The sequence below is a fragment of the Pristiophorus japonicus genome, chromosome 10, assembly GCF_044704955.1.
Source record: "Pristiophorus japonicus isolate sPriJap1 chromosome 10, sPriJap1.hap1, whole genome shotgun sequence".
Lineage (NCBI taxonomy): Eukaryota > Metazoa > Chordata > Chondrichthyes > Pristiophoridae > Pristiophorus > Pristiophorus japonicus.
The window spans coordinates 156,085,480-156,113,121 of record NC_091986.1 but is presented as its reverse complement, the minus strand read 5'-3'; the positions used below and the strand labels follow the sequence as shown (position 1 = coordinate 156,113,121).

Sequence of the window (27,642 nt, the reverse complement as noted above, 5' to 3'; positions counted from 1 at the left end):
TGAAGATCAATGTCTTTAGAAGGTGATAGAAGTCATGCTGGGGAACGATCACATGGAAAAGTATAGATGAGATGCTGGGATAATGTACAAGAAGGCCTGAATTGAAGAACGATAATGGGCATGACAACTGCAAGAGCTGGCAGAGGGTGCAGCATGATGATAGTGACTTTTGGTGCCCACAGCATGCCTGGTTATGACAGTCGAGAACACTCAAGTCAAAGGCAGAGTCTCGATTGAGGAGATTTTTAAAGTGCTCCTTCCAGCGGGCCCTGACTGCCTCGGTGTCCTTGATGAATGTTTGCCCGTTCTTGGCAGTGGGGTGGGGCCTTCGGTGTTTGAGCCGTAGGTGGCCTTGACTGCGATGAAGAATCCTTGCACATCATGGCTGTCGACCAGTTGCTGTATCTCCTGTGCTTTCTCCATCCACCACCTAGTCTTTAGGTCCCGGGTTTTTTGTTGGACCTCAGCCTTGAGCCGTCTGTAATGTTGCTTTGCTGCTCCCGAGTTGGGTTGTTGTTTAGGGCTCAGAAATGCTTTACGCTTGCGATCTATTAGCTCTTGAATCTCCTGATCATTCTCATCAAACCAGTCCTGGTGTTTCCTGAGTGAGTGACTGAGCGTTTCTTTGCAGGCACTGGTTACGGAGGCCTGGAGGGCAGACCAAGAGCTGTGGGCATTCTGCGTCTCGGGGTCACAAGGCACGCCAGGTTAGCTGTGAGGCGCTGACTATATAGGGTTCTCTTAGCTGGGTCCTTAAGTGCCCGGCATTGACTTTTTTGCGGCACTGCTTCTGCTGTACCCTCCGCTTTGGGGCTATGTTGATGTCAATGATGGATCGGATTAGGCGGTGGTCCGTCCAGCAGTCGTCAGCTCCTGTCATGCCACAGGTGATGCGCACATCTTTGCGATCCCTGGCTCGGACGATGACATAGTCATGCAGGTGCCAGTGCTTGGAGCGAGGGTGTTGCCACAATGCCTTGTATTTGTCCCTCTGGCGCAACAAGGTGTTGATGATGACAAGTTCATGCTCTCGACATTTTGTCAAGAGTAGGGTACCACTGGGGTTGGCTTTCCCTACCCCCTCTCTGCCTATCACGGCGTTGAAGTTACCGAGGAGGATCAGTTTGTCGCCCGCGGGGATGCAGCACAGGGATTTTTCGAGGTTGGAGTAAAAACTCTCCTTGGCCTCATCTGTTGCATCGAGTGTTGGGGGATACGCACTAATGATTGTGGTGACCAACACTGCATGAGGTAGAAAAAGCCATAAGACAGCTAAAAAAACAAGGTTATGGGAGCGGATGGAGTCCCTGCTGAGGTACTGAAGTATGGCGGAGAGGCACTGCTGGTGCGAATACATGACCTCATCTCTCTCATCTGGAGGGAGGAGAGCATGCCGGGAGAGATGCAGTGATCGTGACCATCTTTAAAAAATGGGACAAATCCGACTGCGGCAACAACAGAGGAATCCCCCTACTAACAGCCACCGGGAAAGTCATTGCTAGAGTCCTTCTCAACCGTCTTCTCCCCATGGCCGAGGAGCTCCTCCCGGAGTCGCAGTGCGGATTTCGTCCCCTACGGGGCACAACGGACATGATTTTTGCAGCGCGACAGCTGCAGGAAAAATGCAGGGAACAGTGCCAGCCCTTATATATGGCTTTCTTCAACCTTACAAAAGCCTTTGACACTGTCAAACGCGAGGGTCTATGTAGCGTCCTCATCCGCTTCGGATGCCCCCAAAAGTATGTCACCATTCACCGCCTGTTCCACGACGACGTGCAGCCCGTGATCCTTACTAACGGATCCATCACAGACCCCATCCACGTTCCGACCGGGGTCTAGCAGGGCTGTGTCATCGCCCAATCCTCTTCTCAATCTTCCTCGCTGCCATGCTCCACCTCACAATCGACAAGCTTCCCGCTGGAGTGGAACTAAACTACAGAACCAGTGGGAAGCTGTTCAACCTTCGCCGTCTCCAGGCCAGATCCAAGACCATCCCGCCTCTGTCGTCGAGCTACAGTACGCGGACGACGCCTGCATCTGCGCGCACACAGACGCTGCATTCCAGGACATAGTCGACGTATTTACTGAGGCGTACGAAAGCATGGGCCTTACGCTAAACATCAGTAAGATAAAGGTGCACAGCACTGCCTCCCAGTCATCAAGATCCACGGCGCGGCCCTGGACAATGTGGGCCACTTCCCTTATCTCGGGAGCCTCCTATCAACAAGAGCAGGTATTGACGATGAGATCCAACACCGCCTCCAGTGCACTAGTGCAGCCTTCGGCCGCCTGAGGAAAAGAGTGTTTGAAGACCAGGCCCTCAAAACTGTCACCAAGCTCATAGTCTACAGGGCTGTAGTAATACCAACCCTCTTGTATGGCTCAGAAACAAGAACCATTTATAGCAGACACCTCAAGTCGCTGGAGAAATACCAGCAACAATGCCTCCGCAAGATCCTACAAATACCCAGGGAAGACAGATGTACCAACGTTAGCGTCCTCTTCCAGGCCAACATCCCCAGCATTGAAGCACTGACCACACTTGATCAGCTCTGCTGGGCAGGCCACATTGTTCGCATGCCAGACACGAGACTCCCAAAGCAAGCGCTCTACTCGGAACTCCTTCACGGGCAAACGAGCCAAAGGTGGGCAGCAGAAACGTTACTAGGACACCCTCAAAGCCTCCCTGATAAAGTGCGACATCTCCACTGACACCTGGGAGTTCCTAGCCAAAGACCATCCTAAATGGAGGAAGTGCATCCGGGAGGGCACTGAGCTCCTCGAGTCTCGTCGCCGAGAACATGTAGAAATCAAGTGCAGGCAACAGAAAGTGCGTGCGGCAAACCAGTCCCACCCACCCCTTCCCTCAACGACTATTTATGCCACCTGTGACAGAGACTGTGATTCTCGTATTGGACTGTTCAGCCACCTAAGAACTCATGTTAAAAGTAGAAGCAAGTCTTCCTCGATTCGAGGGACTGCCTATAATGATGATGGCTATGACAACAGACCAACTGACTGAGGGTCCAGTTCAATGTTGCTTTCATGGAAAGCCAGGCAATAGAATTTTCGGAATCACGTATTGTGTTGTCATAATGACATTTGCAATCTAGCAGTATCAGAGTTTCACCCAAAAAATCTAGAAAGCTCTTGCTCAGTGAAAAACATGAAAAGTAACATTTTTATCGATGTTGGTACACAATGTATGATCTCCTAACAACATAAAGACCTACTGAATTTTCAACAATAAATATTGCTACATTGCATTTGTGTTGGTAAATGCATAATAATTCCATGTGACTGACAGCATACGCACTTTTGGATATCAATTAGTACATATGGGACATTTAAATAGGTAGGGATTCATTAAAAACAGTTAAAAGTGAGTGGAGCCGATGTATATAAAATACAGTTGTAAATGTTTAAATGTCTAAATGAGCAGAAATGTGGTCACTGCTGGTACACACCCTGAAAGGTAAATGCTCCAGTTTTAAGAATAGTCAAAGTTGCCATTTTAAATTTGCAACATGGCAGCTTTAATCAAGTTAAATCTATGTCCACTGGCATTTTACGTGGCATTTAAACAATCAAAAGTGTAATTTTTAAGCACTTGGATAACTAAACCGCAATCTAATATATGCAGCCAGTTATTTACATTGAAGAAAAAATCTATCAAGAGAAATTTCTAAATGAGCAAAATCTTTCAATGCACAATTTTGTTCCCTATTTGTTTCAGTGACACTAATTTCCTATTAAGTACATGCTGTACTGCTGATAACAAAATGTATCAGGTGGTGGTGCTAAGAATTGAAAAAACAATTCACAGCAACATAGAGTGAAGGGGAACACGAGTTCTTGCCCTGATCACCCACTGAGTTCCTGATTGAAGACGCATCACTGTGGGAGGAATGGAGGGAAGGAAAATTGTACATGAAGATATTTGTAGGCAGCTTTCACATAACTCCTATCAGACAGCTATAAAACGGCATTGACTGATGCCTGGCAGTGAATGCCAGCCCCTAAACCACAAATATTTTGGCATGGCACTAACTGGGTAAAGGGGAGAAATAAACTTTAAAAAGAGGGAATGTTGCCCTCATTAAAAGAAAGTTCATTTTAATTATGCTTACTCTGAGTCCTAGCTACAACTCTATGTTAGTGAATTGAGCATAGTGCCCCATTTACACTACCAGCTCTTGACTGAAATTTTATTTGTGTGTGCTGGTTTATAATGTAGTTTGTATACCGAAATCAGATGCAGTATTTACAATTACATCAAACGGGCATTTATATATAAGGGAAAAATTTCCAATAAATAGACGGTGACTAGAACAGGCAACAGGTGGAATGGAATGGATATAGCAAGCAGAATGGCAATGGCAATGGAGCGGAATATGGCAACAAATCTGTTGGGCATTTTCATTGCACTGCCTCCAAATTGGTCTTTCCACTCAACTTCCAACTGAGGCGGGTTTACTTTATGCTGTCCCTCTTTCACAATTCAAAATTCAATGAGTTTACATTGGCAAACCAATGTGAAATTTAAGCAGTCCACTATGTCTTCCAATTTCAAGAGTACATGGTGACCTTGCATTATTTTCTTTTTCTGTAGCTTATGCTACTAATCACTAGTTAATAGCCCACTGCTTCAAAACAAAATTTCCAAATGTGTTAATAGCCTGGTCATATGCCAGTTTATTTGAGAAGCACATGCCATCATAGTTATAGCCAGAGGAATTACCCTAATGTAATGTCTGTCAGCTGCTGAAACAAAGATTGCGTTTGTTTTATATTGTATTACTGTACTGGGTCTTAGAGGTTACTCTACTTTAAATCATGTGGCTAAGGAGTAATTTAACTCCATGTACAAAGTGCTGGATCAAGTAGCAGCAAGTGCCAGCAAGGTGAAATCCCGATAACAGCAACTTCAATTTAGAGCAAGGAGAAGAAATCAACTATGGTTAAAGCGGAGTTAAAATTAGTGTGAGCATGGAGCAAAGATTGTCTTTAGATTAAAATAATGCAGACCTGAATACCATATTTTAAAATTGTTGTGATAATAAAACTAAAAAGGCAGTTACTAACTTCTGAGCAATCTCTTAAAATATATATTTTTTAAATCAACGGCACTTTATTTCCTCCCAAAAGGAAGTTACTGCCAGGATCACTTAGTCTCAATCATACATATTTAGAGGTTTAAAAGCTGGACTCAATTTTCTTTTTTTGTTTATTTTTAATAATTTGATATTGGCTCTGACTTCAGACTTGCGGTATACGAACATCATGATTGACAGGATGGTCTATCAACAACACAAAAAAGGTGTTTGTACTAAGTTCAGTTCAATTGACCCATTTTAGTATCTTTCAAACTGAATGGATTTAATTTGTGATGCATGCACAAGTTATATATTTTGGAAAATATTATGAACTTTGACAAAGACAGTTGCCAGCATATGTAGCTTTTACAGCCTAAACTAAAAAAAGCCAAATAAATTATGAAACATAAAATGAAGAGGCTATACATCATAGTTTCATGGAAGCTGTCTCATGCAACTTCGTGTGTATTGTCAGCTGAAAACAGCTGATCTGAATTCTGCAAAAGGCAACACGTAAACCTCTGCAGAATTTTGGTTTTCAAGGTCAAGTGAAGGTCAATTAGATGACGATGTATGAAAAACAAATTGAGAGGCTGCAGTGCAGCAGTGTGCTGGGAGGTGATTATGATTTTGTTTTGTGCTGTAAACTAAAGTTTTTCGAACCTGCCTAGAAATGTACTCATCATAGGCAGTCCCTCAGAATCGAGGAAGACTTGCCTCCACTCCTAAAGTGAGTTCTTTGGTGGCTGAACAGTCCAATACGAGAGCCACGTACTCTGTCACAGGTGGGACAGATAGTAGTTGAGGGAAGGGGTGGGTGGGACAGGTTTGCTGCATGCTCTTTCCGCTGTCTGCGCTTGATTTCTACATGCTCTCGGCGTTGAGACTCGAGGTGCTCAGCGCCCTCCCGGATGCAGTTCCTCCACTCAGGGCGATCTTCGGCCAGGGACTCCCAGGTGTCAGTGGGGATGTTGCACTTTATCAGGGAGGCTTTGAGGGTGTCCTTGTAGCGTTTCCGCTGCCCACTTTTGGCTCGTTTGCCATGAAGGAGCTCCGAATAGAGCAGCTGCTTTGGGAGTCTCGTGTCTGGCATGCGGACTATGTGGCCTGCCCAGTGGAGCTGATCAAGTGTGGTCAGTGCTTCAATGCTGGGGATGTTAGCCTGAATGAGGACGCTGATGCTGGTGCGCCTGTCCTCCCAGGGGATTTGTAGGATCTTGCGGGGACATCGTTGGTGATATTTCTCCAGCAACTTGAGGTGTCTACTGTACATGGTCCATGTCTCTGAGCAATACAGGAGGGCAGGTATTACTACAGCTCTGTAGACCATGAGCTTGGTGGCAGTTTGGAGGGCCTGGTCTTCAAACACTCTTTTCCTCAGGCGGCCGAAGGCTGCACTGGAGGCAGTGTTGGATCTCATCAGCGATGCCTGCTCTTGTTGATAAGAGGCTCCAGAGATATAGGAAGTGGTCCACGGTGTCTTGGGCCGCGCCATGGATCTTGATGACTGGGAGGCAGTGCTGTGCGGTGAGGACAGGCTGGTGGAGGACCTTTGTCTTACGGATGTTTAGCGTAAGGCCCATGCTTTCATATGCCTCAGTAAATACGTCGACTATGTCCAGGAGTGCAGCCTCTGTTGTGCGCAGACGCAGACGTCATCCGTGTACTGGAGCTCAATGTCAGAGGCTGGAGTGGTCTTAGATCTGGCCTGGAGACGGCGAAGTTTGAACAGGTTACCACTGGTGCTGTAGTTTAGCTCCACTCCAGTGGGGAGCTTGTTGACTGTGAGATGGAGCATGGTGGCGAGAAAGATTGAGAAGAGGGTTGAGGCAATGACGCAGCCCTGTTTGACCCCAGTCCAGACGTGGATTGGGTCTGTAATGGACCCGTTGGTACAGATCACGGCCTGCATGTCGTCATGGAGCAGGCGGAGGATGGTGACGAACTTTTGGGGGCATCCGAAATGGAGGAGAACATTACATAGATCCTTGTGGTTGACAGTGTCAAAGGCCTTTGTAAGGTCGAAGAAGGCCATGTACAAGGGCTGGCGTTGTTCCCTGCATTTTTCCTGTAGCTATCGCGCTGCAAAAATCATGTCCGTTGTGCCCCGTAGGGGACGAAATCCGCACTGTGACTCTGGGAGGAGCTCCTCGGCCACAGGAAGAAGATGGTTCAGGAGGACTCTAGCGACGACTTTCCCAGTGGCTGATAGCAGGGAGATTCATCTGTAGTTGTCGCAGTCTGACTTGTCCCCTTTTTTAAAGATGGTCACATGTCCTGCATCTCTGAGATCCCCCGACATGCTCTCCTCCCTCCAGATGAGAGAGATGAGGTTGCGTATTCGCGCCAGCAGTGCCTCTCTACCATACTTCAATGCCTCAGCAGGGATTCCGTCCGCACCCATAGCCTTGTTGTTTTTGAGCTGTCTTATGGCTTTTTCTACCTCGTGCAGTGTTGGGTCTCACTGAGGTGGTGGCGGTAGCATGCTGTGGGATGGAGTCGAGGACACTCGAGTCAAAGGCAGAGACTTGATTGAGGAGATCTTCGAAGTGTTCCTTTCAGCAGGCCCTGACTGCCTCAGTGTCCTTGATGAGTGTTTCCCCATTCTTGGCCAACAGTGGGGTGGGGCCTTGGGTGTTTGCCCGTAGGTGGCCTTGACTGCGATGAAGAATCCTCGCACATCAGTGTTGGCCTGCTGTATCTCCTTTGCTTTCTTCATCCACCACCTGTTCTTTGTGATATAGTACTGAGCCAAACAGCCCAGAAAGTTTCCAGGTTTGATCCCTGATCTCTGCTGAGTTAACTGACCTCAGCAGTAAGGCTACTTAAACTAAACTGAGTATCCCCAAATGAGGAAAAAAAGAAAAAATCTACCACGTTTCCAGTTCCTAATCACAACCTTTTGTGGGTACACATGTATTGACGTGGGTAATAACAGAATCAGGCTCAACTGATTTGGACCCAGCAGCCAATTCCGCCACCCGCACCCCCCCCCATCCACCCAACCCTCACCAGAATTCCCTATGCAGGCACACCCTGCAGACTGGCCAGTTGGCAGGATACTGGAGGGCTGCCATTAACATGAAGCTGCATGGGTTGGATCAGGGAGAGAATCAGAGGAAATTAGAGCAGGAAAAATGTGTATGATATTTATTTTATCCTAGTTTTGCCTTCTGTTGGTTCCTCATGCCATGCTCATCATATCTCAGCCTGGAGTCAGGTAATCTATTCCCGGGTCGCAATCAAAACAGATCCATAACTGACTACTATGAGATGCCTGAGGTGAATCCAGAGTCTAGGGTGACTATATCTCTTGTTTTCTCTTTCCATTTCCCTCAACCCCTCTCTTGGACATGCGTCTGACCTCCACTTGTTGCCTTTTGCAAAGGGACAGCTGAGACCACAACACACTGTCTGATTATTCATGGGCTCCTTTCTCACAACATTGCAAAATATATATTTCTTAAATTGTGGAGCTCCCCTGAAGGCTCAATAGGAAGTTGTAACATGTGGTTCGGTACTGAGCCATACAGCCCAAAAAGGTCCCAGGTTTGTTCCTTGCTTGGTGAACACCCTAAGCTACAATGTACTGAGAGAGAAATCCTGGCCTCGTTTCAGCCTGACAGAACTGAATACTCAATAATTCAATGTGTCCACTGAAGAAAAACATCACCTAAAAATACTTGAAGCCAGGCACTTAGATGGAAAACTCTCCTCCCAAAAGCAAATTGTAAAAGGTTACTAAAATTGATGATGTATATTATATAGATGGAATCAGTCCAGTGGCACAGCATAATAGAGCATCAAGCACAATGTCATGGAATGGGGGAACTCAGAGTTCCCAATCTAAGCAGTACTGTTCAGAAAGGCACCGAGTGCAGGCCAGCTCTCTATTTAAAGTGGTGAGGGAAAAAAACAAAAATGTCTCTGGGCTCACCATAGCTCTTGGCAGCTGGCAAAGAGCAGCATTAGTTGTGGCCAGGAAGCAGGAAAGCTATTGTGCTCTCTCAGGTGGAAAAGGTGCATTGCTCAGGTAGGGGGGGTGGATGTGAGGAGGTAAAGAGATGGTCTTGCCTCATGGGTGGATTTGTATCACTCAAAAGAAAACTATAGCCAAAGCGTTAATCAACCTCCCATATGAAATATTTTTCTTATCAAAATTAAGGCTGACCCTTTAGTGTTTTTTGTTTGGTTCTGGGTGGTGGGTCATTGAGACAATAAAAGCACTGTTTTCAGTTGTTTGCTCTATACCTGTCTGTATTCCAGCAGTTAACTCGATAACATAACAATAGAAAAGTGAATACAAAGATTTTTAAACTTGAAAGCACAAAGGGGGGAGCTCAGCTTTACCAAAGATAGTGTGAGGGGCTTGCACCATGGGTATAACTGTCTTTCCTTTTTTTCTTAAAATATTATTTGTGGTACTCAGGAAGTGATTGGCATGCCAACTGGAGCGCCTGGCTTTGAGCACTTCTGGGTGATATTTTTTCAGCTGACACCTTGAGCTATTGGGTGTTCGGTTCCTTCAGAAGTTAGAATGAAACCAAGCTCTCCCCACACACAGCTCCCGCATGCCACTGATTTCTGCCCTGTCACCGTGTATTTAGAACAGATATAACAGACTTTGTGTGGAAATATCAATGCCACTCCCAATATATTAACAGTAAGCACAGAATACGTGACTTCAAAAAATGGAGTGAGATCATAGAACGCCTGCGTCGTTTACCTTCAGTTAATGCATAAATGATGAATGACTTCGGGCGCGTCTAGTCTTATTGTTCCCATTGTTATCCCAATGCTAGACTAAATAATATACTAAAAATGTAATTAAGTGTATCTATAAGATAAATCTGGTTAATTGAAAGCATATGGTCGAATGAGTAACGGGTATGGAGGAAAAGAATATGTAATACACACATTAGTACAAAGGTATTAAATCTGGAACGCCCCCATAATAAACCGATGTCTCCCTCGTGGTCCTAGCGCCGGCAAATCATCGCGTGTTCAGAGCTCTATGGGCCTTGATTCTAATGCTAAATCCCCATAAGCAACAAATGGAAAATGAAATGCAATGTTTTATCCAATTTCAATCAGCTATGTATCCGAAGTTTGGTACATTTAAATCAATAATGAGACTAAATAAAAGCTGAGGTTTGAACTTCAAAATAATTCTGTGAAATTGTGAATTAATTTTAATTAAAAAGGTGGTATTTATTCAGAACACGTCCATCTGCTGAATATTTCGTCAGCTTTTGTACGCGGTAGTTTTGCTGACACAAAAGACACGCCTACACTTTCCAGTTACTGAATTTCCCAGTGGAGCTCAATCTGGAAAGTGACCTCAATCGAAGAATGTTACATTAAACATTCAGTGTTAGATGTATGTGCAGCTTGCAGTCAAAGCTCGCCGTATAAACTCAACAATTGTACAAGGCAGCAAAGGATATGCTGCAGCTACTGATGCATATCGAGCGGTTGAGACCTTGCAGAAAAAAATGCTGCACATTGCCAAAACGCAGCAGCCACCTCCCCCACCCCCGCAAGTGTCTTTTAGGCAGTGCATTCAGTAAACCGCAACACTGCACGCTTAAAACAGCAGTTCATTTTAGAGCTTGCAGGTAAACTGATTGTAATAATTATTTTATGGAACACGATTGTACTGCGAGTTAAACATTAAACCAGCATTAAATGCAATAAGCATCCGACATAATCTGTACTGACAGTTAACTGTTTAATTTGAGGAAGAAAGTTAGTCAAAGTGTATAGGATGGCAACGAATATACTAGCCGTGGTGAATGTGAGATATAAACAGTCAATAATCTACCATAATGTAAAACTGAGCAATACGGTTCATAAGAACAAAGAACATAAGAAATAGGAACAGGAGTAGGCCATACAGCCCCTTGAGCCTGCTCCGCCATTCAATAAGATCATGGCTGATCTGATCATGGACTCAGCTCCACTTCACCGCCCGCTGCAATTTTGGTGGTCATCTATTTGAAAGCATCCATGTTAATCTTTTTTAGGTTGAAGGCAACGCCACACATTTTAATTGTGAAGTGTTGTACTGAATTTATGGGTACATCATGAAACAGCAATTAGGAGAAGTGCAAAATAATCCCACTCTCGCCAATCTCCTCCATCAGAGTTCAAAATATTAGCTACCTTCTCTGGTGCCCTTTAGTATTTCAATATTGTTTTACAAATATAATAATAGACTTTTTTTTATTAACAGCAACCTTCGCGCAATAAATCCCTAGTCGATTTCAAATGGAATCGATGCAAATACAGTTACTTGGCCGACTTGTCACACAACACTCACTGCAGTGCCCTGTTCATCAGCTGCTGGAAAACTATGACCTTCAGGATAAGACTGAGAAAGTAAATGTCGATTGTGATGTCTAATGTCTCTAGTTACAAAAAGACAACCCTGGAGAGTAAAAAAAAATACATCGGCCAAGTTAAAAATTGTGTGGGTTTATTAAATCTAACAAAACGACTTATGAAATGTAGCAGGTGCGTGTCATCCAGCGCAGAGGTAGGCGAGGGCAGGAGGCACTGCAGTAAAAGAGACACCAGCTGCTTTAGCACAAGCAGCGCCAGGCAACAGCGCATAGAGGAGGATGCACTTCGTGTGGGGACAGTTATAACGGGGGGCGGGGACAAAGAATCTAGACTTTCACCAAAAAAGAGAAAAGGACAGAATCCCCGAAACCTGAGGAGTGAAAAGTAAAATATTGTGTGCGAATACATTGGCCTCTAAAAGCATAAAGTCTGTTGTGCATAGGAAAAGAAGGCTCCTGCACCGATATGACTAACCTCAGGAATCTGGAGGGGGAGAGAGATTGGAAGAGATTATAGTCTCGCGCCAATACAGGTATCAAACTTCCCACATTCTCAGTTTCTACTTCAACCCATTTCCTCAGTCCCCGCTTCTCAATCTCGCGCACCCCTGAAATAGAATGGGCGAAATAGATTCCTGTGCCAAATGTTACTTGCTTACTGAAGAGATAAACATTTTTTAACGCTCTACTTTGTTCGAAAATATTTAGTCTCCGTGTACTAAGTTCTTTTCAAATGTAGTATTTTTAAAAACATTTTACAAGGCCTTTGAGTGTAGATGATAATCACTGCAGCAATTTTGCTCTCTCTCTCTCTCCGCTTTCATATTTGGGGATCTGTCTGTTCGACTATCTTGTTTTGATAAAAATGCATTACCTCAATAGATTAGATCTTATTGTATTTAAGAAATTGATATATCCCCTGCAACACTGACTTTATCCCCAATATCGTTTTTGAAGGCGTGCATTAGGACCCGGGGGATCTCTCTCTCGCTCCCTCTGGAAATGTAGCAGTGCGGCCGCCGTACAGACACCTGCTGGAGGCGTGAACCCAGACCGAGAGGCTTGGCCAGAGCCCTTAGAAAAAAACTATACATTTACCCCCCCCCCCCCCCCGATGACCACAATTGATATGCTTTTGATGTTTAGAAAAATATGCCTTTTAATCAACTATAAAAACAAACAATTCACTGCGAGGGTCATCGCGGACACGTGGCCGAATTTGCTCTTGTGCATTTCGACATTCAAAATTATATTGAGGAAACACTATCCGATTAATAATGTATGGCGATGTGTTAAATAAGTCTTTGCTGTGATCTCCCCGACAATCACCCCCACCAGTGAGTCATATGATTGCAGCAATCCACTGCGTTTGCAATCCCGATCCAACTTTGACTGCACAAAGCTACCGATTATTATTTTACAACCTACCTGTCCGATTATAATTGCACCAATAGGACAGCCCTGCCTGAATGTGTACATGTTATAACAATATACATTTTAAGTTCGTTTCCAGTCTGCCGTCCTGGTAAATGGCATTTGCACAAGATCACACGCATAAGGTCGTCGGAACAGGTAGATGTACGGCCGCAGAAACATATTCCAAAGCAAACGCATCTTAGTCATCTTCCAATAGCTATGCACCTAAATTAACGATACCGTGTGGTTTTATCATTGCACCATTAGTCATAATCGTTTTGTCTATATACGTATATGTACAGGATCTATGTAATATAACCTGTCCATTTTTCGCACCCTATCATTTTAGAAAGTTATTTCTCCATTTGTCATCTAAACGAAATTTAGGTCAGATCCTCTCGTAAACTGGAAGGTAAAGACAGAGGCAGATATACTGATACATTTAAAATTAATTTGCCATTACCAGCGGCTATACACCTAAATTAATGCGATGATCCTATCATTTAGTCATGTCTGATATTCTTAGATCACGTTATAGGAATCAAAATATGTTCCGACTGCTGTCCGCCCGTACCGTAGCGCTGCGCTGCATTAAACTCTTCCATCTGGCATTGTCATGAAGAGGGGAAAAAATCACAAGAAGACGCTTCTTTTATGACCTACTTAAGTGCAATTAGGTGCTTTGTCTCTCTGCTACTTACCAAATCGGCTGTGATCCTGTCTGGTTCCCTGGATAGTTCCATTAGGAAAAATCTCTAAGTGAAAGCCAGTCCTGCAGTAGAGCTGTCTCCGCCTGAGGATCCCCTTTAAGTGAGCCAGGTCCGTGACTGAGCCCCTGCTCAAACCCCCCTCGGACTGGCCGAGATGATCACTCAGGAGAACCGGGTTATCCACCGGCAAAACGGGCACATTCCCAAAAGGTATTGCATCCTGGACACCAAGATAGTTCCCAACTTCACCTAACGGAGCCATCAGTCGCCGCCGGCGATTCTGCTTCTGATAATAACAACAAAAAAACACAAGAATAATAATAATATAGGTGTCAGCCCGAATTGATCTCGTGTGTGTTTTCCTCTGTTTTTCTTTTAGAATGAATTGTTTTGACTGCAATCCATTAAAACATACATAAAAAGTGATATGCTGTTTTGGTTTGGGGCAGGTTCAAGGTCAATCACTGTAGTCTACGAAACCACCACTTTATACTCACACATTAACATATTGTTTTTTTTAAATAATCCCAGGTCTAGCAGGCTGTTTGATCTTCAGGCGATCCAGCTGCATTGAGAATAAAAATTCGTAGTTTCTCCATTGGAAGAAGATAACGATGGTCATAGCAACTTAAAACCCGGCGTTATTGGATTTTTTTTTAGATGAACAAGGCTACGTCAGAATTTATGGATTCTGACTCCAGAAAGGCATGCGCTGTTTTAACTCTATTAAAGACTGCATACATCAGCATGAATCCTTGAGAAAATATAGATCGCACGTTGCTCGCTGGGGCAATCCAAAAACTTTGATCTTATTTTTTTCCCAAACGTCACCTTTTTATTATCCAAAGACTTGAGGGAGATCAGGAGAGTGTCTGAGGCTTCAGGCGCTCGCCTTCATCAGCAGAAAGATCTGCAAGTCCAATGCTGGGTTGCTGGCTGCCTTGAAACAGGTGTTCCTTACGCAGACCCCACTGTGAAATGTGTGTACTATCTGCGTCTGAACTATACTCTCCATAAAGCACGCAGAGTGGCGCAGGAAAGCAGGCATGGGTTGGGTTTAAGGTAGTCTTACCAACGACATATAGGCTCCTTCTCGGTCCTAGTGCCCATGGGTTACTACAGGAGAAATTTAACTACTTGAAGCGGCGTGTTGAGCCTTTTTAAACTATATCGGACACATATATTCATGCCTCTTTAAATTAAACTTTTCAGATGATCTCAGCTATTCGTCTCTGATGAAAGTGCTTTTTGGATTAAGATGATCTTTAACTGATTTTATCAGGGATCAGTAACACTGTAGATTAATTTTCATATCACTGAGACATCACTTCTGGATTCTTCCCAAAAACTATAATCAATCAGAATCAAAGAAGATACTCAGAAAGAGATTATGCTTAACCTTAATAATTGGAAGAATACCTATAGAGTTGACCAGCAAAATACATGTGCAATTAAAATGTTTTTAAACTTTTGAAAACTGTTGTAGCTGCACACTTTCTAATCTTCAGATTAGAGGGTAGATCTGCATTAAAATCTCACTTCTCGCTGCTCCTTCATGAAGGCTGTAGTTTTGTAAGAATTATATAGGAAGGTAATACTAAAATTGACAGCCATCTTTATAAAATAATCTTGACAACTAAAAGCTTCAAAGATGAAGTTTCTTCGGGTTTCTGATCAAAGCTGGCACATGTTAGAAGTTCTATCACATAAATTGCACCAAGTTTGTTTAGGTTTGAAATCCTGTGCAGCTTTTAGGCACCTTCGTGAAGATATCGCCTTCATCGCTTTGGCTACATTGTCTATAAGACAAGCTGCAACCGGAATAAGTTCTGCTTAATATTATGCATTTTAGGAATACATTACTTACCACAGATGTTCACATTACTTATAAAAATATGCCGAAAATGGGCCTGGACTGAAGGTGATTCATGCTTGACAGTCTGTGAAGCGATGAAGACAGGATGGAAAGTAGGATGTTCGATATGTTCAATGGGATGCCACATTTCTGAATAATGTAAAATTCTAGATGTATATTGTTTTACTTAGATACTTGCCCGAAAAGTCAAAGTAAGTAATACAGACCTTTTCCTCACTTGAGAACGTGTGGCCAACAGTAATTTAAGTAGGTGGGGCTTTTTAAATGATGAAAATGGTTGTTGATTAGCTCATTAAATATGCTAATGAACCACGTATTGTGATAGTCTTGCCTCCCTGAGAAATTATAATTTGCAAATTATCAACAAATCCATATACCAAGCAAAGAGGAGCTTGATACAACTTTGGCGAGTCAGCGGTATGAACCCTGCGGGCACTAGGACCCGGGATGGTCTCAGCGTTAATTCGCAGTCCTGACTTTTTTTTAAGAATAATTTGCTGTTTCGGGAATAAAGATTGTCCGGGAGGGGGAGGAGGTGAGGAGTGTTAAAATTAAAATCGGGAGTTTAAAAACGTCTGTTCATCCATCAATCACGCCCCTAACTAGGTCTGGGAATCGGGTCGGCTGAAGGCAGCAATGCGAACTGGCAGGAGGTTCGGATAAAGGGTTGCGGTACTTTCGCTAGAAGTCGCTGTAGAGCCGGCGCTCGTACAGTATGAGGAGCATTCGATCATATTCTTTTGTGTGTGTTTGCTTGTATTATTATTTATCCACTTTCTTTAGTGGCTTTCTATCCAAGTCTGGATTTTTTTAGGCTTGATCATCTCCTTCAATATAATTTATGTAATAATAATTGTTACACTAATAATGACTAGTTGGGCTTGAAGGTTTTATTCAAAAACTACTGGAAAGCATTTATTTGCACCGCTGCTTTTCTCCTGGGATACTCTCACTTTGCCCGTCTATGTCTGGACAATGTCTTCCAGACGATTCCCTTCAATGGGAATTTAATACGTTTCATTTTTCTGTTTTTTTATTTAGCTGAAATGTGTATTTCTGTACAAAATTGTCCAACGATCATCGATTTCATAAAAGCAAGTCTGGGGGAGGTGTCATTAATGTAACCCTGCTCTCGTGGTTTTATGGTGGAGTAAAGTGTTTTATTTGAAGCAAAATCATTAATGACGTATATACTTGTGTGGCCACAGATGTTCTTCAATCGCTAGAGAAACATTAAATGAAAATCGGAAATGTAACATTTCCTGAAGAGATTCCTTTGCTACAATGTAGCAGTAATTGGAGCGGAATCGCATATCTTGCGCTCTTTTCTTAGATCGCCACACACTGTAATTTAAAGGGGCAGGGCCAGGGTTACCTCATCAAGTCACATTCGGGTTTTTTGTAATCGTAGTTTGGCTTTCTCTTTGAGGCCAAAAATAAAAAAAAGAAAGTATATTCAAATATTTAAAGAAATGAAATAGGACAAATATTGAGCACGCTATTTATGTGGTCATGTGGGTAACTATGCTAATGCTGAGCTAAATGCTAAATAGAATTGAAAATCAATATATAAATTATTTAAAGCATCTACTGGCTATTGCATGTGTACACAAGACAAGGCGTTTCCAATTTTAAATAAGGTTTTCATTTTTATTTTGAAGAAGTCAACTCTTTGATTAAATCTTAAAGGCTGTCAATTTACTAATGGGTAATATATCGCTAGTAAGAGAAATCTTATTATCCGTGTTATATTGCCAAGATGTCTACATCCGGCAATGCCACGTACTTCAGTATAGAATTACTTTCACGACTTTTTACAAAACGTAATATTACAGGTAACACACCCTATACAAAGTTGTGGAAGCGACACGGGTGCCTTTGGTTTGACACCTAATTATTGTAGATAGGACGTTTTGACAGGCGGGGAGCATTGTACGTTTAGATTGGAGGGCTAGAATAGCAGTAACATTATTAAGCGCCAGGTACAAAAACAGACTTCAGGAGATCATAATGTTCAACAATTGGCAAATATGAACGGTTTTAATAAATAAGGAAGTAACCACTTCATTCGTTAATCATTCCAGCCATGAAATACAATTGGTGTTAATCAATAAAACTAAACAGTAATACAATTCATCAATTTGAATACCCTGAAATTTTTTTTTTTAATTGCTAGAAATACACAGCAGGTCAATCAGCATCTGTAAATAGAAAAGACAGTCGACCTTTCTGATGGAGACCCTTCTTCAAAGCTGTTTTCTAATCCCATGGCTAATGTTGAGCCCTGGATCCAGAACGCAAGGTCACCATTCGAAATTAGTGCCTCTCATGAATGCAAATGCCCCACTGACAGTTTCCTGAACAAAGAGGCGCAAATTAAATCTTGCATTCTCTATCTACCCCTATTCTGACAACAATTTTAATCCTACACTCCTAGCTCTGATTTTTTAGCTACCAACATACTAAAGATATGTTCAGAGCTGAAGAGTCTACACCTGGCAAGTTAACCTGTTTTTTCTCTTTACAGATACAGATTGATTTATTGTGCATTTCCAGCAACTTCTGTTTTTTATTTCAGATTTCCAACATTTGTAACCTTTTTTTAACAACAACTTGCATTCATATAGAGCCTTTCTTGTAGTAAAAGGTCACATGAGCATAATCAAACAAAGCAATAGACACTGTGGCAAAAAGAAGGAAAGATTATAGGTGAGCTTGGTTCTAAGGAGCACCTTAAAGGAGGAGAGAGAGCTGGAGAGGCAGAGAGGTTTAGGAATGGAATTCCAGAGCTCAGGACCGAGAAAACTGGAGGCTGCCAATGGCCGTCAAGAGGCCAGAATTGGAGGAACACAGAGTTCTGGGAGGGTTGTAGGGCTGGAAGACGTTACTGAGATAGGATAGCGTGAGGCCATGGAGGGATTTGAATACAAGAATGGGAATTTTAAATTTGAGGCTTTGCTGGACAGGGAGACCAGAAGTGTATATATTCTTCTCAGAGACATATTTTGAAAGAAGTTTATATGAATTGTTCTGCAGTGCAAACACTAATTTATATAACATGATTTTGAAGACTAGGAAATTTAAGATTGCTTATATAAGTTAGGGTATAATATTTTCACTAATTAGTCTGTTGGATTTTAAAATTTGTTTTCAAATCCCTCCATCGTCTCGCCACTCCCTATCTCTGTAACCTCCTCCTTCTGAGATCGCTGTGCTCCTCCAATTCTGGTCTCTTGCACATTCCCTATTTTAATCACTCCACCATTGGTGGCTGAGTTTTCAGCCGCTTGGGCCCAAAACTCTGGAATTTCCTCCCTAAACCTTTCTACCTCTCTACCTTTCTCCTCCTTGAAGATGCTTCTTAAAACCTACCTCTATGACTAATCTGTCCTAATATCTCCTTATGTGGCTCGGTGTCAAATTTTGTTATGATAACGCTCCTGTGAAGCGCCTTGGCATGTTTTACTACATTAAAGGCGCTACATAAATGCAAGTTCTTGTTGTTGTTTAGTACCGAATAAGGCCTAAACCGTCCTCTTTCGATGGACAATTAATAGATTAGCATTTGCAAAAATGCAAATTGGCCATTAGTTTGGAAATAGGACATTAAAAAGGTATTACCAATTGTTATTTACTTAACAAACTATGGGCCCGAGTTTGGTCAAACCTAAGTTCTACCCATATACCATCGAACGGACCGCTAAGATCCTGACAGTACTTTGGGCGGAAGTTTGGTGGAAAAATGTGGGAAAAACTGCCCAGCAGAAAAAATGGGCCTTACATGCCGATTCTGGGTGGCAAATATAATCCTCAGCAAAGTAACGCCAAGGATAGAGTCGGGTCCGGGGGCGGGGGGGACGGGAAAAGAAAACATTTTTCAACAAATGGATAAAAAACTTTTCCAAATCGTTCAGAGGACCCTATCCACCAAAATCGCTGAAAAAGAAATTAAGAAAACAAGTGCACTAACCTTTTCTTGCAGGTCTTCATACTTACCGTTCAGGTAAGACCTGCCTCCACGTGGCGGTCTCTTCTACTGCTGGAGCGGAGGACCGCCTGCACCAATCTAGGGAGTGAGCGGGCGGGAGGATTTTTGTCAGCGTTGCACACCATTTGGACGCTCCCCTGCGGTCTTCTTTCCCCACCAGCGTGAGGATCTGACCAAACTGGTCACGGGAATGTGGGAAGGGAGGACCTTGAGACAATCACTATCACTAGGGGGGTAGTGCTGGACAGGCTAATGGGACTCAAGGTAGACAAGTCCCCTGGTCCTGATGAAATGCATCCCAGGGTATTAAAAGAGATGGCGGAAGTTATAGCAGATGCATTCTTTATAATCTACCAAAATTCTCTGGACTCTGGGGAGGTACCAGCGGATTGGAAAGCAGCTAGTGTAACGCCTCTGTTTAAAAAAGGGGCAGACAAAAGGCAGGTAACTATAGGCCAGTTAGTTTAACATCTGTAGTGGGGAAAATGCTTGAAACTATCATTAAGGAAGAAATAGCGGGACATCTAGATAGGAATAGTGCAATCAGGCAGGCGCAGCATGCATTCATGAAGGGGAAATCATGTTTAACTAATTTACTAGAATTCTTTGAGGATATAACGAGCATGGTGGATAGAGGTGTACCGATGGATGTGGTGTATTTAGATTTCCAAAAGGCATTCGATAAGGTGCCACACAAAAGGTTACTGCAGAAAATAGAGGTACGCGGAGTCAGAGGAAATGTATTAGCATGGATAGAGAATTGGCTGGCGAACAGAAAGCAGAGAGTCGGGATAAATAGGTCCTTTTCGGGTTGGAAATCGGTGGTTAGTGGTGTGCCACAGGGATCGGTGCTGGGACCACAACTGTTTACAATATACATAGATGACCTGGAAGAGGGGACAGAGTGTAGTGTAACAAAATTTGCAGATGACACTAAGATTAGTGGGAAAGCGGGTTGTGTAGAGGACACAGAGAGGCTGCAAAGAGATTTGGATAGGTTAAGCGAATGGGCTAAGGTTTGGCAGATGGAATACAATGTCGGAAAGTGTGAGGTCATCCACCTTGGGAAAAAAAACAGTAAAAGGGAATATTATTTGAAAGGGGAGAAATTACAACATGCTGAGGTGCAGAGGGACCTGGGGGTCCTTGTGCATGAATCCCAAAAAGTTAGTTTGCAGGTGCAGCAGGTAATCAGGAAGGCGAATGGAATGTTGGCCTTCATTGCGAGAGGGATGGAGTACAAAAGCAGGGAGGTCCTGCTGCAACTGTATAGGGTATTGGTAAGGCCGCACCTGGAGTACTGCGTGCAGTTTTGGTCACCTTACTTAAGGAAGGATATACTGGCTTTGGAGGGGGTACAGAGATGATTCACTAGGCTGATTCCAGAGATGAGGGGGTTATCTTATGATGATAGATTGAGTAGACTGGGTCTTTACTCGTTGGAGTTCAGAAGGATGAGAGGTGATCTTTTGGAAACATTTAAAATCATGAAAGGGATGGACAAGTTAGAGGCAGAGAGGTTGTTTCCACTGGTAGGGGAGACTAGAACTAGGGGGCACAGCCTCAAAATACGGGGGAGCCAATTTAAAACTGAATTGAGAAGGAATTTCTTCTCCCAGAGGGTTGTGAATCTGTGGAATTCTCTGCCCAAGGAAGCAGTTGAGGCTAGCTCATTGAATGTATTCAAGTCACAGATAACCAATAAGGGAATTAAGGGTTACGGGGAGAGGGCGGGTAAGTGGAGCTGAGTCCACGGCCAGATCAGCCATGATCTTATTGAATGGCGGAGCAGGCTCGAGGGGCTAGATGGCCTATTCCTGTTCCTAATTCTTATGTTCTTATGTTCTTATAAACTCGCTCGGAGGGGAGAGAGCCCAGAAACACCGAGAAAACTCAGTAAGTCCACCAAATTTGGGCCCAAACACTATATTGAATTAAAAAAAATTTACATTTAGAAAACAAATTCTCAGCACGTACAACCTCGAATTAAATTGATTGCAATACAATACTTTAAACTTGTGCTCGGCACAAATGTTACATCTTTAATTCCTTGGCTATTGTTGAGCCGTGGATTCATAACCCAGACTCAATACTCAAAATTGGTGCATTCCATTAATGGACATACAAGCAGGCGCAAAATAAATCTTGCGTTCTCTGGTCCAACCTATGGTGACATCACTGTGGTCCTCCTCCACAAAGGTTTTGTCCTTAATTCCTGGTTTTGTTCCTTTAACTCTCAACATAATAAAGTCATGTTTATATTGTGGACCCGTAATATTTAAAGGGCTGCTGGCGCTCTAGGTTTGCTCTGTTTACATTGATCTGAAATCACTGCACTTATGCAAGAGCAGTCATTCAAAAGTCACTTTTGTGATTTTCAGTATCTGCCTGTGGAGCTTCTACAATATAAAGGAAAGGCATATACAGGCCATCAATGTAAACATCCACACTGCTTGCCTGTACAAGTGAATGATGCTTATGGCCAGAAAAATAGTAGTCAGTAGCATCCATTCATTTCTGTCTCTGGATACTGTATAGCAATAAAGCTAGGCTGTAGTTTTAAAAGCATACATTGACAGCATGTACAGTTCTCATTTCAAATGAATCTTTTATATCCTTCCTTTTGATTTCCATTTGACTGTGCTGGTAGTGGAACAATAAATCCAGTAGGTAAGGTAGGTGAATGAACTATTGATGAAAGGCAGGAGTGATAGGGATTCTGCAGAAAAATGTGGCTTCCACTATGTAGCAGCTGGCTTCTGTCTGCATCTCCCAGATGGATAAAACTAAGTCTTAAAATGGATTTTTCAAATCTAGATTTCAAATTGGAGGTGAATAATCTGGTGTTTTATAGGAGGAAAAAGACTTTGGGCTTTGTATGAATTTGTACTGCAAATGTTACTTTTTTTGTCAAACACAAAACAAATAAAGTGAAGTAAAATGATGGGAATTAAATGAAGTAGTTCAGCTCAACCAGCTCCCAGCAACTAGTTTATTTTCCAGAGATAAAAAGAAAACCTGCAAATGCTAGAAATCTGAGATTAAAAAAATGTAATTGCTGGAAATTTGCAACATGTCAGTCAGCATCTGGAAAAAATGATACATTAACATTTCAGAACATTATGGTAAAGGGTCCAATCTAAAATATTAATTTATCTTCATCTTTCAAATACTAACCAAACTGCTATTTTATGGACCCGTATATTCTGTCTCAATGCTTTATCCTTCTGTTCATCCCTCCAAAATCAGTAATTTATCAATTTTCTTCATAAAATTTTACACAGATGCAGCCCTCACTATAATTTATAATAGTTTATTTCAGAAAGTTACAACTGCAAAATGAAGTTATGACTCAGATCACGGCGAACTGTTGGTTGCCAAAGCTTATGATCATGTGACCCCTAGTTCTTTCCACAATGTCAATTGCTTGCGTAGCTTTAAACATTTAGATCTTATCTTTAATCTTTACTTTTCAGATAAATGAAGATTAGCTCTTTAAACCTTTTCTCATAGCTTGGTGAGTTGCACTACAACTATGCAAATTACAAATTTAGGTGTTCGCCTTTTTTCCTGAAACAATGCAGTCATCGTAGTGACAATGCTCTCATGCGTGGAGCGACATGATCAGGGCCCAGGAAGGTGTGAGTTTGGGGCCCAAAAGAGGCGAGGATCCAGGGGCAGCACCGGCCAGCTCACACTGCAATATGTGTGCGCACTAGGTCCGTGCAACAGAGCTGGTCTCCAGTCGCCTTGGTTAATCCTTGCCACTGGACCAAGACCTAGCTCTGTCAAGCTCGCGTGGTGGCTGGTGTGCAACGGCCACCACACGTTAAAAAACTCCACACACAGGCATTTTCCATAAGAACATAAGAAATAGGAACAAGAGTAGGCCATACGGCCCCTCAAGCCTGCTCTGCCATTTAATACAATCATGGCTGATACGATCATGGACTCAGGTCCACTTCCCTGCCCGCTCACCATAACCCCTTATTCCCTTATCGGTTAAGAAACTGTCTATCTCTATCTTAAATTTATTCAATGACCCAGCTTCCACACTCTCTGAGGCAGCGAATTCCACAGATTTACAACCCTCTGAGAGAAGAAATTTCTCCTCGTCTCAGTTTTAAATGAGCGGCACTTTATTTTAAGATTATGCCCCCTAGTTCTAGTCTCCCTTATCAGTGGAAACATCCTCTCTGCATCAACCTTGTCAAGTCCCCTCATAATCTTATACGTTTCGATAAGATCATCTCTCATTCTTCTGAATTAGAAACATAGAAACATAGAAAATAGGTGCAGGAGTAGGCCATCCGGCCCTTCGAGCCTGCACCACCATTCAATAAGATCTTGGCTGATCATTCCTTCAGTACCCCTTTCCTGCTTTCTCTCCATACCCCTTGATCCCTTTAGCCATAAGGGCCATATCTAACTCCCTCTTGAATATATCCAATGAACTGGCATCAACAACTCTCTGCGGTAGGGAATTCCATAGGTTAACAACTCTCTGAGTGAAGAAGTTTCTCCTCATCTCAGTCCTAAGTGGCTTACCCTTTATCCTTAGACTGTGTCCCCTGGTTCTGGACTTCCCCAAAATTGGAAACATTCTTCCTGCATCTAACCTGTCCAGCCCCGTCAGAATTATATATATTTCTATGAGATCCCCTCTCATCCTTCTAAACTCCAGTGAATACAGTGAATTCCAATGAATAGAGACCCAACCTACTCAACCTTTTCTCATAAGTCAATCCCCTCATCTCCGGAATCAACCTAGTGAACCTTCTCTGAATTGCCTTCAAAGCAAGTATATCCTTTCTTAAATATGGAAACCAAAACTGAATGCAGTATTCCATGTGTGGCCTCATCAATACCCTGTATAACGGTAGCAAGACTTCCTTGCTTTTATACTCCATCGCCTTTGCAATAAAGGCCAAGATTCCATTGGCATTACTGATCACTACCCTTCAACATGTAGTTCGGGACCTGGAATATTAGGTCCTTCATTGAAACACTTGTGATCTCATCCCTTTTTGGCGTGGAAGCAAGTCATCCTCGATACGAGGGACCTCCTATGATGATGAATGCTTTCATGATGGTGCTTAAAAAGTTAATTCCAGGATTTTGATGCAGTAACGATGAAGGAACAGCAATATATGTCCAACTCGGGATGGAGTGTGACATGGAGTGTAACTTGAAGGAGCTGATGTCTCCATGACATTGTCTCTGTCTGTCTCTAACATTCTGATGTTCCCCCTCTCTTTCAGACTCTCCCCTTCCAAACCCATTGCTTGAGTGCAATTAAATTAAAATGCAAAATCTCCTGGGAGTCTCTACAGTCCACCCATCATTTTTCCTTATTCACTGAATAAGCACATTTTAATTCATTCATTTTTATCCGGCTGTCTTCTCCGAGTCTTCACTTGAAACCAATAAAGAAATTTGTAGAATTCATTCACTGGATATGGAGATCTTTCATGCACACACTGATTGCATAAATAAATTAGTGCAAACCTTTGAGCTGGAGCTCTGGCTGTGGGGTGGCTCTTGAGAATTGTAGTCTTTTTTTCTGGACAATGCATCTGTTACTTGTTTAATGCATCTCTGCATAATTAACTAATGTGTGTGGTGTCCTCTGTGGCAGCCAGGAGTGATCCTGTGGCATAAAAGTTCAGGGCAGATGTGACCATGCTTTCTAAAGTACATTTATATAGCACTTTTAACATAGAAAAGCAGCTTCACAGAGATGTAATCAGACAAAAATCGACACCGAGCCAAAGAATGAAGTATTAGGAGGAATCACTAGAAGCTTGATCAAAGAGGTGGATGTTAAGGAGGGACTTAAAGGAGGAGAGTGAGGTGGAGAGGCAGAGGGGTTTAGGGAGAGAATTCTAGATCATTGGGCCTAGATGACTGAAGGCACGCTGCCAACAGTGGGACAAAACAGAGGATACATAAAAGTACAGAGTCAGAGGAATGCAGAGTTCTGGGGAGATTGTAGGGCTGGAAGAGGTTACAAAAATGGGGAGGAGTAGGGCCATGAAGAGATTTAAACATAAGGATGAGAATTTTAAACTGGGGAACTGGGAGACAATGTAATTCAACAAGGACAAAAGTGATGGCTGAGTGGTTCTTGGTGGGAATACGATACAAGCTGCATGCATTTTGGATGAGCTGAAGTTTCGAATGTGGAGGATGGGAGGCCAGCCAGGTCAGCATTGGAATAGTCTAGTCGGGAGGTGATAAAGACATGGATGAAAGTTTTTAGCAGCATATGGGCTAATGCAGGATGGTGGCAGGTGATGCTACTGTTTTAAACAGAATAAAGAACCTCAAAACAGATTGGGATGCTAGCCCAGATTACCTCCATCCAAGGATCCTTCAAGAGATTGGACATTTACTTTCTGAACTCCTTGTCCACATCCTTAACAGCTTGCTAGAGTCAGGGACTCAAATTGGAAAGATGCTAATGTAGTTACAATTTTTTAAAAGGGTGATAAGGCAGAAGCAGGGAACTATAGAATCATTCGTTTGACTTCAGGAGTAGGTAAGATGCTTAAACAGATCATAAGAGAAGGAGCCATCAGCAAAATTTAAAATGGCTTCTGAAAAAGAAAGTTGTGTCTTAATCATGTTTTGAACAAGTCTCTAGATTAGTGGAACACGGTAACCTGGTAGAAATTGTCTACCTGGGCGTTCAGAAAGCCTTTGATAAGGTACCTGTTGGAGAGAAATTTCTTAACTTTTAACCTTTGTAACTTTTATAATGTGTAGTTAGCTCCCCTGTCTTTCTCTGATGAATTATGGGACAGGGAGAGTGGTCAAGTAAGAAATGTATACTTAAGTAGAAGGCATGTGTAGTCTCCAAAGTCCGTTGACCCTGAGTCATGGAGATAGGGGAAGTAAGACAATGGGTGGTTGGAGAGGCAAACAGATGTATATTGCTTGTACTAATAACAGGAAGATAGTTCCTTGTTTTTCTGCTGATGCGGGGAACTAACCTCACTTGTGTGTGCATATGCTAGTTAACCTTTGACTTACCACAATGTAAAGATAGATTGTCATAGCATTATCATATAGGGTAAGACGTTACAAAAATGTTAGATAATTGGACAATGGTGTAAGGGAGTGGGACCGCCCCCAAAGGTATAATTGTAACTTGAAAACTTCGCTCAGAGAGAAGGTGTGGCGAAGCTGCGGAGTTTCCCCACTTCTCCCAGAGCGCTCTGTACGAATAAACTGTGACGTTTCCCTCACTGTTCTCGGACTCGGTGTGGAATTTATTTCCCTTACAGATTTGGTGCTGCAAGCAGGGTGAATATGGTCGCTTCGGGTCGCCTAGCCGGTGGAGAGGGACGAGTAGTCAATGTTTGACCATCCAGTCAATTGAGCTCCTGGAAAGGGCGACTCCCGAGCCCCGATTCACCAAAGAAAAAAATGTCCGTGAACGGTGAGAAAAACCACAGTTGAGCCGCGGGTTAGAGTCTAAGCTAGCTTGGTATGAGTGATGTGTGAAAGAAACGAGTGTTCCTCGCCACCTCGATTGCCACAAACTATCTCAGTCACCTAACTTGAGCCGGAATTAAGAGGGCGAATGCCCCACGTGAAGGCTAAGGATTAAGCTCGAAGGGAACATAGAGAGGACAAAGTGGCGACGTAAAAGTGGAACAGTGAGTGCGGTAGGGACTAATCTCCTTGCGACTTTGAGTCACACAGGTCGGGACATTGGGGATCGTGCGTAGAACAATTAATGTGGTTGTAGTAAGTTGTGGGTGCAGCTGGAAAAGATCGTAGTGGGTCGTGGAGGCGCCATTTTTAACGAATCGCAAGTGTGTTGAAACACCTCTGCCGATAGAGACTGCAAGTCCTGAACGGACCTCTGACAGTAGTAAGACCGCGACGGGAAAGACTGTGATGTCCGGTAAGGAAACGGAGTGGGGCCCCCCGGGGTCCCTGACCAGACTGTACCTAGTCGACCAAAAGGGATTGATAGATAGAATGCAAAAGGAGGGTTGGGACCCGGCAAAGAAGGTACACGAACAACGGGGGTGGTGGGAAACACAGAAGCAAAAGAAAATGAAGAAAGGTGCTGTTTTGTTGGTCCACCAGTTGGTCAATTTGACCGATGCGGTGGAGAATAAAATGACAGAATGTGTAGAATTAAGCGCTAAACTGACAGAAAAAAATAAGCGAATACGGGAGTTGGAAAAACAATTTG

The 27,642-nt window shown here is 43.0% G+C and overlaps 1 protein-coding gene across 1 annotated transcript in view; it reads right to left on the bottom strand.

The window, feature by feature from the left end:
* The window catches only part of LOC139274835 (fibroblast growth factor 9), an 81,679-nt gene extending 67,756 nt beyond the window's left edge, over positions 1-13,923 (bottom strand). The window contains exon 1 of the mRNA XM_070891538.1: positions 13,558-13,923. Coding sequence (XP_070747639.1) covers positions 13,558-13,828 — 271 coding nt within the window. The 5' untranslated portion in view covers positions 13,829-13,923. The remainder of the gene's footprint in view (positions 1-13,557) is intronic.
* Between the last annotated feature and the right edge of the window lie 13,719 nt (positions 13,924-27,642).